The 12,074-nt window shown below is 40.8% G+C and overlaps 1 protein-coding gene across 2 annotated transcripts in view; it reads left to right on the top strand.

Moving 5' to 3' along the window:
• Nucleotides 1–209: 209 nt before the first annotated feature.
• Nucleotides 210–12,074, top strand: part of GPM6B (glycoprotein M6B) — a 166,817-nt gene continuing 154,952 nt past the window's right edge. Inside the window, exon 1 of one of the 2 annotated variants that reach the window (XM_060233978.1) lies at nt 210–358. In XM_060233978.1, the coding sequence (XP_060089961.1) occupies nt 355–358 (4 nt within the window). In that variant the 5' untranslated portion in view covers nt 210–354. The remainder of the gene's footprint in view (nt 359–12,074) is intronic. The other variant, XM_060233980.1, reaches the window with a different exon arrangement.

Genomic DNA, 12,074 nt, shown 5'->3' with positions numbered 1-12,074 from the left:
CTTTGAGCAACAGCAAAGATTAAGAGGGAGCTAACTCCACCCAGATCCCCTAGCCTCGAGAGTTCCCCACAAGGCGCCTTCTTTCACTGTGTAGGGGCTCGCTTTCCCCTCCGCTCAGACGCGAAGGAAGAGCGCCTCTTCCCTGTCCTGGGAAGGGGGCTGCTCGCCTCAGTGCACGCCCCGCCCCCGTCTGATGTAGCCGGCCGAGCCGAGGAGGGGTGGGAGGCGGCCAAGTCAGGGCTGGGAGTGGAGCGTGGAGAACGCCGGGAGTTTGCGGGCTCTCTGCTCAGACCCGGGAAAGCCAATCTTGAAGGGCGAGAGGAAGGCGCCAGCTGAAGCCACCTGCACGAGGCCATGGGTGAGTGCCGCAGAGGCTGGCCGGCGTTGCCCTGGCTACTCTGGGCTTTGGGAGTACTCTGCTCTGGAGGCACACGAGACCCCGAACTTGCCACACGAGTGCGGTGGGTCGTTTCCAAAGCCAAAGGGGGCCACGGCAGCCCCTGAGCTGGTCAGCCTCTTCGAGGTTGTGCTGAGGGAACGGGGCTTTGCAAGTGCTGCGAGGTGCTGTGCGCTTGCCTGGTTTGGGGACGGGAAAGAAGTTGGGTGAATGGCGGAGAGTTCTGGCTCAGATGAAGTTTAGGTTTGGGTGCCCCTTGAGTCAAGGATGGGGATGAAAAAGGAGCACCTAGCTGCTCTCGCGTCAAGAACCACTTTTGCCTTAATTCTTTAGTCGGCTCGACAAGCCCTGCCTGCCACCGGAGACTCTCCTACCCTGGGATTTTAAAGCTTCTGATCCTTGTGCTTCTAGAAATTGGCTTATTGCTGCTTGAATCTGAACCTGTGGCACAATCCCTCTGCTGCTGTCGTATGTGGAGGTCTTAGCGTATTCAGTCCTACATTTATTTGTGGGAGCTTGGATGGGTAGGGAGTTTGAAGTTAAAAACAAACAATATCTGGTACACCGTTAACTTTTTCAGTATAATTTTGTCCGCCAAACAGAATTAAGAATCTCTATTTGGGCATGAGTGATCTGTTAAGGCTTGTTGGACTTAAAGCCTGCTTCATTAAACGCAGCCAGTTGGTCTGCTTTGAAAGTCATGGACCTGCTGGGTGCCCTTGCAAGAGAGACTGCGGATGGATTGTAGTGCAAATGACATTCTCCCTCCCCCCCCCCCTTTCCTCTCGCATTTTAAAACAACATTTAACTATCATTAATGCTCCTGGGATGTTTGAATAACTTTGTGTCAGAGCTTAGCCTTTATAGTTAAGAGAAAATGGGAAAGACTTTCCAAATTTATTCCAGCTGTGGATGGCTTTTATTTTAATGTCTATGTTTCCAATGTTGTAAGGATCAGACACAGAATAGGTTCTTCATGACACACCCACGCATTTCACACTTTAATAGTCAGCAGAAATGTCTAAGACACTGCCAGAGACTTTGCGTTACTATAAGTGATCATCAAATGAATGTACAGATATGGTGACTGGTTTCTGTTAATCTATACAAAGCAGGTCTAGACTGAGGATATCTTCATCTTTGGGAGAGAATGCTTCAGACCCTGTCTCCTCTCCATGTACATAAGAATACAAGTTGACCTTAGATGTGGGGTTACGTATTGAGATGTGGGTGACAGCAGAAGTGATCAAGTAGCTTCTTTTGCTAGCTTAAATGTATGGTGCAATTCTATTACAATGGATTCTATAACAAGATCTCTAACAGAGTTATTTAGGAAATTGTTTTTAATGCCTCAATGATTTTTCTTTTCTTTTTAATGGAAGTAATTGTTCAAACAAAGCAAGAACTTGATTACACTTTAAACATATGTATATTTAAATATGAGGATGGGAGCTGTGGAAGTAAATAATTGCAATCAGTGTAAGTGGATCTCCAGAGTGTATACTCTTTAGAGCAGTAAGTTAAGAACAGGCATTGTAGCCCAAGTTCTCAACAGTTTGGGAGAGGGGGGAGCCATGCAAAATTATTATGAACTTTATTTGTTGTTTGCTGGGATCACATTTATTCTTACTTCCATTCAGTAAGATGATAACCCTATTATCTCTAAGGTGTATAGACTTTTAATAAATGCAAGTTTTTAGGGGATCCAACATACAGATGAATCTCTGACTATTGCACAGTTCATTTATAGTAAGCTTTTTAGTTTACAAAGGTAGCATTAATTCTATTTGCTTCTGTATTGAGCAGAAATTTAAACAGGAACAGCAGCTTTATACAATGTATTTTGAAACATTCTTAGACACTCTACTTTTTATATTACATTTCTTAAACAGAAGACTAAGGCTGCAGTCCTGTGTACAGTTACTTGGGAGTAAGCACTACAGAAGTCATAAATATTCAGAGGATTGAACTATAAGGCTGCAGTCCTAGGTATACTTACTGGGGAGGGAGTTCCACTGAACTTAGTGGGGCTTATTTCTGAATACATACATGCTACACTCTGTTTTGCATTGTGCTTACCTAGGAGGCTTATAAATACCAGAAGCCAGAGTAGGTTTTATCTGTTCCTGAGTTAGGATGCACATCTGCACTGGCATCTGCATGTAGCTTTATTTTTAAACAGTATCAGGGCTTTTTTGTAGAGAAGCTCAGCAGGACCTCATTTGCATAGTAGGCCACACCCCTGGACACCAAACCAACTGGAACTGCATTCCTGTGCATTCCTGCTCAAAAAAGCCCTGAACAGTACACAGCCTAGGTGGCCAAAGCCAAAAGAGGAACCAGCTCAGTACTTATGAATGTACAACATGAAATCAACTGACTTTAAGGTTCATATAGCGTCTTGTGTTTGTCTTGAATTGTGGTGGCATGTGATAATCTGTGTCTTTTAACATGGCAGAGTGGAGTGAAGTCTATGGTAAAAGCACCTTTTTGTGCTCGTTGAGTTGCAGTGCACTTGCTGGCCTCTATTCTGGGGTGGCCAGCGGTAGCTCTCCAGATGTTTTTTTGCCTACAACTCCCATCAGCCCCAGCCAGCATGGCCAATGGCTGGGGCTGATGGGAGTTGTAGGCAAAAAACATCTGAAGAGCTACCGTTGGCCACCTCTGCCTTTCAGTTCTAGCTATGCACAATTAATAGACCTGTTTATACCCATATTATAAAAAAAATTAACCCAGCCTATTCAGAGGGGCCTGGATAAACAGATTATGATTGGATGCAGGGCTGGCGCTGCTACTAAACAAACTAGGCAGTTGCCTAGGGCACCAGCCTTCTGGGGGTTCCAAATTGGGTGCCCCCTATTTGACTCAGTGACATTATCAGTGCAGGGCCCAGTGCAGGGGGGCAGGAGCGCAGAAGTTAGCCTTGCCTAGGGTGCCAGTCTAGGGCCAGCCTGGCTGGATGTGTCCATGTGATAAGGCTATGTCTGCTGAAGACAACTTTTAAGTACAGAGTGCCCTTTCTGGATCTGTGTACCTGTATTTCTCCTTTTACAAAGATATTCTTAATAGGTTTATATAGTTTTGTGGTAACTCACCAAAGTACGGTATGTTGTCAGTAATTTTTTGGTAGTATTTAGTGCTGTGCAGCTGTGGAATAGAAATGGGCAATTAAAAACAAACAAATCTTGGAAATGTGCACTGAAATCCTACACAAAGTTGCACCATTCTAAAAACCCATTTAATTCAGTTGATTTAGAAGGTTGTTAATTTCCTAACACTGAATTACAGTGCCACAGTAGATCAGCAGTGCAATCCTATGCAGAGTTAACACAGTCTAAGGTCATTGTTTTTATTGGGCATGGACAAGGGATTCTGTGACTTTTGCCACAAACACATCTGGCAGTTGAACCTATCATGTTTGAAGGTAGCAAACAGATGTTATGTTAGTCACTCAGTTTGTTTGATTTATGTTGAGCAGCTGTCAGTGGCTGCTGAACCAGTTTGGATCAGGTTTTTGCAGACCTCCACATGTGCAAAGATGCTACTAGTTAAAATCTATCAGCAGCTATTAACTTTACTAAGGACTACTTAGATAAATACCAAATAGTAGGATTTAATTGTAACCCAGAACTTATTTATGACTGATCTACATAGTTTGAGTTATCTATTTAAACAATTGCCTGCTGGGCAGAGCAGTTATGCAGGAAGGATGGGTGTAGTAGAATGAGAGCTGCATGAGAATGTGCATGTGCAAAATGCCAGTTGTGCGGTCCTTCACAGATAGGAAGCAATGCAGAGAAGCGACATTTGAATACCTGCAAACAGATCAGCAGTTGAAACAGCTGTTGAAAAATCAGGTTCCTGTTCATGAATGGCAAATAGGACACAATCCAATAAGTGTTTGGTCATCCCTTGCTTAGACTGGAATAACACTGCATAGGGCTGCATTGTAGGCTTGTTGGACCTAAGTAACTGCTAACAGATCAACTACATTGCATTATTGTCTAAGATAGACATATTGGTAGGCATAGTATTAAGAATGTAGGATGCATTTTTAAATTGAAGGCCTATGATAGCTGCTTAATTGCTTCTATGTAGAGTTTGAAACTGATTAATTGTTATGGATTTCAGGAGGCCATTTGTCTATTAAGATGCATTAATGCTGTAAAAGATTAAGAAACTTTAAATTGACTAAATTAAATCACTTGACTGGGGCAATAGGGAAGACTATTTATTAAAATTTAGAGAAAGGATCCATAAAGAGAACCTTCATGAGGAAAAGAGGGGAGGCAGGGGTAATGGTGAAAAGTTTATCAGAGAGCCAGTTTGGTGTAGTGGTAAGGAATGTGGACTCTAATCTGGGACAATCGGGTTTGATTCCTTACACGTGCACTTCCTGGTGTGACCTTGAGTCAGTCACAAGTATTTTCAGAGCTGTTCTCTGAAGAGCAGTTCTTGAAAGAGCTCTCTCAGCTCCACCTACTTCACAGGGTGTTTGTTGTGGGTAGGGGAAGGGAAAGGAGACTGTAAGTTGCTCTGAGACTCCAAGTGAAGAGTGCGGTATAAATCCAATCTTTTCTCTTCTTCTCCTTATTCTTCCAGTTCTAATATTGAACTTTAGATATTTTATATTTTCAGTGTCCATTTCCTTAATATTATTTTGAGGCTAATGCTTGAAAACAATTACATATTAAATGGTGTGGGTGTGAAGTGTCTTCAAATAAAGTTATCTGGTTTTCTTAGCCATTTAGAGTAATTTGCCCAGAAAATTATAAATACAGCCTATGTGGAATGGGATTCTTAGAGTCTAACCTTCCACATGACTAGATTAACTTTTGAGCTTATTACTTCCATCAGCGTTATTGATATAAGCTTATAATTTGGGAATGCTTATAGCAGTAATGGTTATGATTTTTGTAACTTTCTTTTTAAGTTCACACTTGAAAAAAGTGATAAATGTAACCAAGGGAATTCAAGCAACCATTTCTCGTTAAGATTCAGGTGGACAGCTGTTTTGGTCTGAAGCAGTGGAACAAATTTTGAGTCCAGTGGCACCTTTATTAGGACCAGCAAAATTTAATTCAAGGTATGAGCTTTTTGTGTACCTGCACACAAAAGCTCATACCTTGAATTAACTTTTGTTGGTCTTAATAAAGGTGCCACTGGACACAAATATTAGTTTTTCATTAGGTAAGTGTACGCTGATTATGAATAAAAATTTTGCATACAAGGTTTAATTGTTCTATAGAATCTGCTAGTTGATCTAGCAAATGGACAAACTAGATGTGCAGGGTCCATGGGTCCAACTTCTGCATGCTGCTGCCATTTTAAAAACGTCATAAGGACCTGATTGCATACATTTTAGAATGCCAAAATAACCACAGCCCTTTCCCATGGCTGTTCTGGCACTCAGAGGTATAGGGATAAGAGCACCTCAGAGTGCTGCACTGTGGGCCTGATCCCTTGTGGCATTCCAAAAACTGCTTTAAAATGGTGGAAATATGCAGAAGACAGACCCATGGATTCCATCATGTCTAGTTTGGCCCTCAAATGATGGAAAACATAGACTGGGTCTAGAATTTGCACTCTGGGAAAAAATCAAATGCGAGTTGCAGATTATTCTCAGTGTTCATAGTGCTTGGTTCAGATTGAGGTTATGGTGAACATGGAGGAAGGGCAGCCCCCCGCTGTCCATTCCATTTTCAGGTGGCACATCTCTGGGATACCATCTAAATTGTGCCTGCTGCTGGAAGCTGAATCTGTTTTTCTGCTTGCATCATGCTTCTAATTTGAATCAGGCAGGATGCACATGGGAAGTGAGGAGAATCTGCAGCTCACTGGACTGTTACATAGGAGGGAATTGAAAAAAGGGGAGAGGAAAAAACAGGATGAGATCCCAGACCCAACCTATGTGCTTCATAAGATCTGAATTGGCTCCCTGCAGGCACTGATCCACTGTCAGTTACAAGCAACTAATTGCATATAGAATCAGCAGGTAGCTGCATAGGAGAATATGTATTCTCATGCAAATGGAAACACAAACCAGCCAATTCATTGGGGTCATAATGAGCACGCAGAAGTGCCTCCATATTGGCTGTGCACATGTGCAAGGCTGTAATCCTTCCTTGTGCAGTACTGTGTACTAAGTGATGTATCCAGAGAGACAAGTTCCTGAAAGTGCCTGGCCATGTTCTAAACAAAAATCTGGTTTCTCCCTTTGAAAGCAGCTTAAATATGTGCAATTCCTTTCCACTTGATTTAATTTGGTTACTGTTCATTCTTGGTATTTGGGCATAGCTTGCTTATGAGTCTCTTCCCTAAATGCTTTGATGTTGAATAAAGCAGTCTCTTGGTATGGTTGAATAGCAGGTTGGCTGTCTTGCTTCTAAAGTGTTGTTAAAAACAAAAACATATACGCATTTGGTATTTCTTCCTTGTTCATATTCTAGTGGGCTATGTGGAGAATTAAGAAGCTATCACAGTCTAGCATTAGCTCCTGATCCAGAGACTGTTCTTCTTGCTTTACAGTTCTAGGTTGGATAAACCTAGAGTCCTACTTGCACTAGAAAGTATGGAAAGAGTTAGCAATTACTCTGCTTGTCCACTACAGCATGGAGAGCTCTGTTAGCAGACATTGCTATTAACAGTTCAGATTATTTTAAAGAGGGCATTACTGTTTTACCATAAAGTATTTACTAATACTTTTGCTGTGACCCAGACATATTGAAACTACCATTTCGACCAGGACATGCGGAAAGAACTATACCCAGCAACTAAGCTACACAACTTTTACTGTTTTGATTATTCCAAGCTACCTTGCTAGTTCATGTATCCTGTTTGTACAAACAGTGTTCAGTTTGGTTAGAATTGATAGGGGAAGACAAGGAAGGATATGCAAGTAAAGTTTCCTAAGCAATATTCATTAGTGATATTCATGCAGACACTTAACCAAAGGAAGCTTTCTCCAGCAAATTGCATTAATAGAAATTGTCCAAATACAGTATATGTTGGATCAGACCAAAGACAGTAATGGTTCAGAAAATACATTAGTATAAAAATCTCAGAACCATTCATATTCATACTTTACACTGAAATGACCAGAAGAAGTGTTGTACTGGCATTTCTTGGGTACCTAGAACAGGAAAGGCTTTTCTAACTGGAGCTTCAGTGTGTAAAACTGTTGTCCTAGTTGTGACAACTGTGTCTGCACTTCATTTGAATACTGATAGGTTAGGAAATAAGTTGCTGGGAGGGTTGTATTATGTCTGTGCTGAGTCCCTCTTTTGTTTGTTATTTTAAAAATAATATTTAAAATTTATTTACATTTATATTCCACCTTTTTCACTTAGATTCAAGGCAGATTACACAGAGTGAGTCAATACAATCAACAGGCAGGACATTCAATAAATAATGAAATAGGGTTAGGGTTGTAGAACCAACCAGAAGTCTAAAAAACAGAACTGAAGTAAAGCAAGGGTATTAACGTAACACATTAAGTGATGCAAAATTCCAAGAAGGACCCTAGCTTCTGTAAACAGTACCACAATCCAAGTTACTTTGTGAATCATTTAGTACTGTTTAACTCTGTTGCCTGTGTACAAAAGGCCTTTTGAGCAATTCAGTTTTGCATAGTTTGCAGAAAGCCAGGAGAGTGGTAGCCTTCCTTCAGGCAGGCTGTTCCATGAAGTGGTGGTCACAACGGAGGAGACATGCATACAGGCAGTTGCTGATTTGGTTTTATTTTGAATAAGGTATCAGCCAGACCACCTTACCCTTTTGAAGTGCACCTGTACTGACATTGAACTGGCATTGTGGTTTTGGGGCCAGTATTACACCAATGCTGATCCATGTAGAACAGTTCTTTTACAACTCCAGAAGTTTTGACATGAAACAGAACCTATGCACTGTTCTGGAGAATATATCAATTTTTTTTTTCATCTGTGCATATCCGCTTACAATTAGAAAGGACCCAGAGAGCTCATTCAAGCTAATTAAAAAATTAGTAAATATTCTGGCTGTGTTACTGGGGTAGATGACCCCCTGTAATGTCCATGCAAGTGTGCTGAGGGGATTGAGGACCACATAATGCACCTTCTTGAGTACTTCAGTAGGATATTGCATGCCAGTTGGATCATTAGCTATTCATGTGTTCCTAACCTTCCCTTTTCCCACCTCCTTTCTCAGCCTAAATCTTGTTGCAAACATAAGAAATTGTCTTGTAGCCAGATCTTTGGCAATGAAGCTGCTAGATTGAATGGTCTTAAACCAACCAGAAGAGTGGAGTTTTCATAAGAGAAGCGGAAGTGGACAAGCTAGATTATTTCCACTCTCTGAAAACTTCTAAGGAACATCACTGAAGAATACCAGAGGAAAGCTATACAAATATTATCTATCTGCATCACTTAACAGATTAATAACATTTTTTGAAGGGAAGATAACAGACATTTGTAAATGAGCATTTGAAGGGATAACTTAAGGTATATGGTAATAAATTCTGGATAAATGGCTGTATTATTCTGTTGCATTAAAAAAACTTGTCACCAGTTTATTGTGGCATCAGCTTGTACAGTCTAGAGAACACTTCATCAGATATCTGGGGTTTTGCCACACGACTCATAGTAGGAGTTAGTAATTACATTAGTGATTATGTGATGTGTGGTTATGCTGGTGACTAATTCTGTGCACAGCTGTTGAGGAATATATTTCTCATGTTCTGGGGTAAGGACTTCTGTGTGTGATTTGAACTGGGAAAGGAAAGACAACAGTGTTTGTGTTTTAACTGTGCTTTCTTCTTCTGAGCAGCTGGAGGCAAATCCTGAAAGAAAAGCAGCCCTCTTTCTTCCTATTCAACTGTACATTTTGTCTGAGCAGGATTAAAAACCCTTTGTGAGACACAGTAATGGTAAAATCTGATTAGTATTGGTCATTAAAGTTGGCTACATTTCAATTGTGGGATCCTTTGGTCCATTTCTCTCTAAATCCTCTGTTTGTTGCTTTTCAGATCTACATGAAAAAAATAGTAATTTTTGTCCCCAATAAGCTTGGAGTTTATTATCTCTTTATTATGGATCTTCCAAGTCTTATTTGAAGTATAAAACTATTATGATTTGCTTTCCCAAGGTGGTGGTGTAACTTTCTTTTATGAGAGACTAGACTGAAAAGTAAAGGGTCTCTTCATGCTTGTTAGTACCCTTCATTTTTGTAATATTGCAAAACAGCCACCAAGTTCTTTTGGCATGGAGAGCACTCTGTTGCTTTTCATGCTTGAACTAATAGTCTTTGCAGTGCAGTGACTCATGACACTCTCTTACATTAAGGAGAAAAACATGCTGAACTATAGGATCATCCTAAAGACAGATTGCATTTACTTTGATCAGCTGTTATTTAAATCAGTTGTCTGTTGTTGTTAAGCACTTTCTAAAGGTGGATATGCATTTCAATTAAATGTGTATAGTTGTAGTTTGTCCACTGTGTTCTTCTAATTTATTGCTTCTTAGTTGTGACTGAAACCATTATGTATAATGTTTCTGGGGTTTGAAAGTTCCTAAACTATATCAAGAATATGTTTTGTTCAATCAGTGAATCATTCTGAAATTCTTCCATTAAGCATTAGCAGTGTCACCAAGACACCGACTGCTGTGTAATCTGTTTTTGTTTTTTTTAAAATGCCATTCTTGAGCCCCCTGCAGTATTATGGTATGGTATCTTTCTGGGTGCTTGACATTTTCTTGCCTCTGAAGCACTCTGGAAGAAAAGGAAATGATTGTTTATGTACCTACTTGATTCTGTTTCTCTGACAAAGTAGTAAATGAGTGGAACAGTAGTGAGATACGTTCTTTTAAAAAGAGAGTTTATGTAGAAGGAGATGACCTTAAGGAGGTCGTATCTGGCCTGCGAACAACTTCCTTCTCCCGGGCTGCTGCTGCATCACATCTTGCTTTTGTCCAGCTCCCTCAGTTGCTTCCTCCTAGCTTTCAAGCCTCCTTTCATGGGCTAGGTGAAGGGAAATGTAAAGGAGAAGTGCAAGACTGGGGAGTCTCCTGCCTCCTAGTAGCTATTTTCTCTCTAACCATGGGTTGTGGGATTTTTGAGCTGAAAAGTGGTGGAATATAGCAATCTCTTCTGTACAAAAAAAAGGAAAGAAAATCTTGCGGCCGGCGGGGTGGTGGTGGTGGTGGCGGTCAGCAAGCTTTAACTCGGGTGTCAAATTTATGACCTGCAGGCCACAACTGGCCTGCCCAGTGCTTTAATCAGGACTGCAGGTCTTCTGACCCCCCCCCCTCCTCCTCATGTCCTTACCCTTTGAAGCTCCTGGACTGCTGAAGTTCCTCGATCATTCTGCCTTGTCTTTGCCTGCTTCAGCAGGAAGCTCTTCTGGGCTTGCAAAGCTGCAAAGAAAATGCAGAATGAATTTCCATTAAGGTCTCTGTACCCAGATAATTTCACTTTCCAGAATTTGTGTGGCCATTTGAGGCTGTTGCTTGCTGGAGTTGTCTCTTTGCAAATAAAAGGTTGATGGTTTGAGCCAGCTTTTCTGTGATGACTGGAACTGAGAACTGGTGCCTATTCTCCCACAGCCACAGGGGCATACTACACTGGAGAGCCATTGCAAATCTGAGTAGACTGGTAGTTTCTGCTGTGATCCTTGTGCTTTTTCTGGATGTTTTATTTTAAAAATAGCATTGCCAAATCCCACTATCCCCCCACCTTTCCATTTTAAATGAAGAGTTATGAGCATGTTTGTATTAGTATCTTTAATTGTGTTTGTCTGTATCCTTTATAAAGTTTATATCTCCACTATCTGGCATTACATTTTATGACACACATAGCCTGGTCCCACAAAGCTCTAGCTAGACAGAACTGCAGGAGGAGTCCCTTTAGGAGGACTTCCCTTATAGTCCTATCTAGCTAGAGATGCTCCTCCTTGTCTGTCTGAGGAATGCTGTATAGAATTATCTTGAACAGTCTAAAACGTTTCTCTCTCAGCTACCAAGGCAACAAGATTTATCTCTTTTTCTGTCCTGTGTGTCATTTCCTAAATAAAGCTTTCTTCACTTGTAATCAGTTCAGTGTCCTGACTGCTGCATAATCACTCTGTCAACAAAAAGTAGCTGGGGGAGCAGTAATGAAAGAACAGTGAGCAGGGTTGGGTTTAAGCTTCTGCTGCTTTCCTCCCAAAATGTCTTCCCTGTTCATGAAGTTAGGGATACTGTGATGGTTGCCAGGTGTGTAGTGATATAATTTGGTTCTGTTGCATGGAAGATGTAAGCACAAAAGACCTTGGGTAGCAAAAACTTATCATTGACTATTCTGCTACCACAGCTTCAGGTGTCATGAATTCTTATTTATTCTGCATTCTTTAATACATAAACTTTAAGATAATATTTATTACATACATGTTAGGTATTGCATATGATTGGAATATATTAAATTTTAAAAAAGATAGGATTTGCCGAGTAACATTTAGAAGACAATATCCTGATCCACTTCTATAGTGTACTTTTGTGCACTTGTGGTTGTGGAATTATATGAAATACAGAACAATTAGTTGCAGTACTCAACATGTGTAAGTTAATAAGGGCATAGATTTTGGCTCTGTAGAAGGCATTGCAAAATTTCATAGCCTTTCTTATGTCTAGTTCTATCGAGGGTTGCCGACAGGGGGACTGGAATTTAC

The sequence above is a fragment of the Heteronotia binoei genome, chromosome 3, assembly GCF_032191835.1.
Source record: "Heteronotia binoei isolate CCM8104 ecotype False Entrance Well chromosome 3, APGP_CSIRO_Hbin_v1, whole genome shotgun sequence".
NCBI classification, from domain to species: Eukaryota; Metazoa; Chordata; class Lepidosauria; order Squamata; family Gekkonidae; genus Heteronotia; species Heteronotia binoei.
The sequence above is the reverse complement of the archived record's forward strand: the minus strand, read 5'-3'. Positions and strand labels throughout refer to the sequence as shown.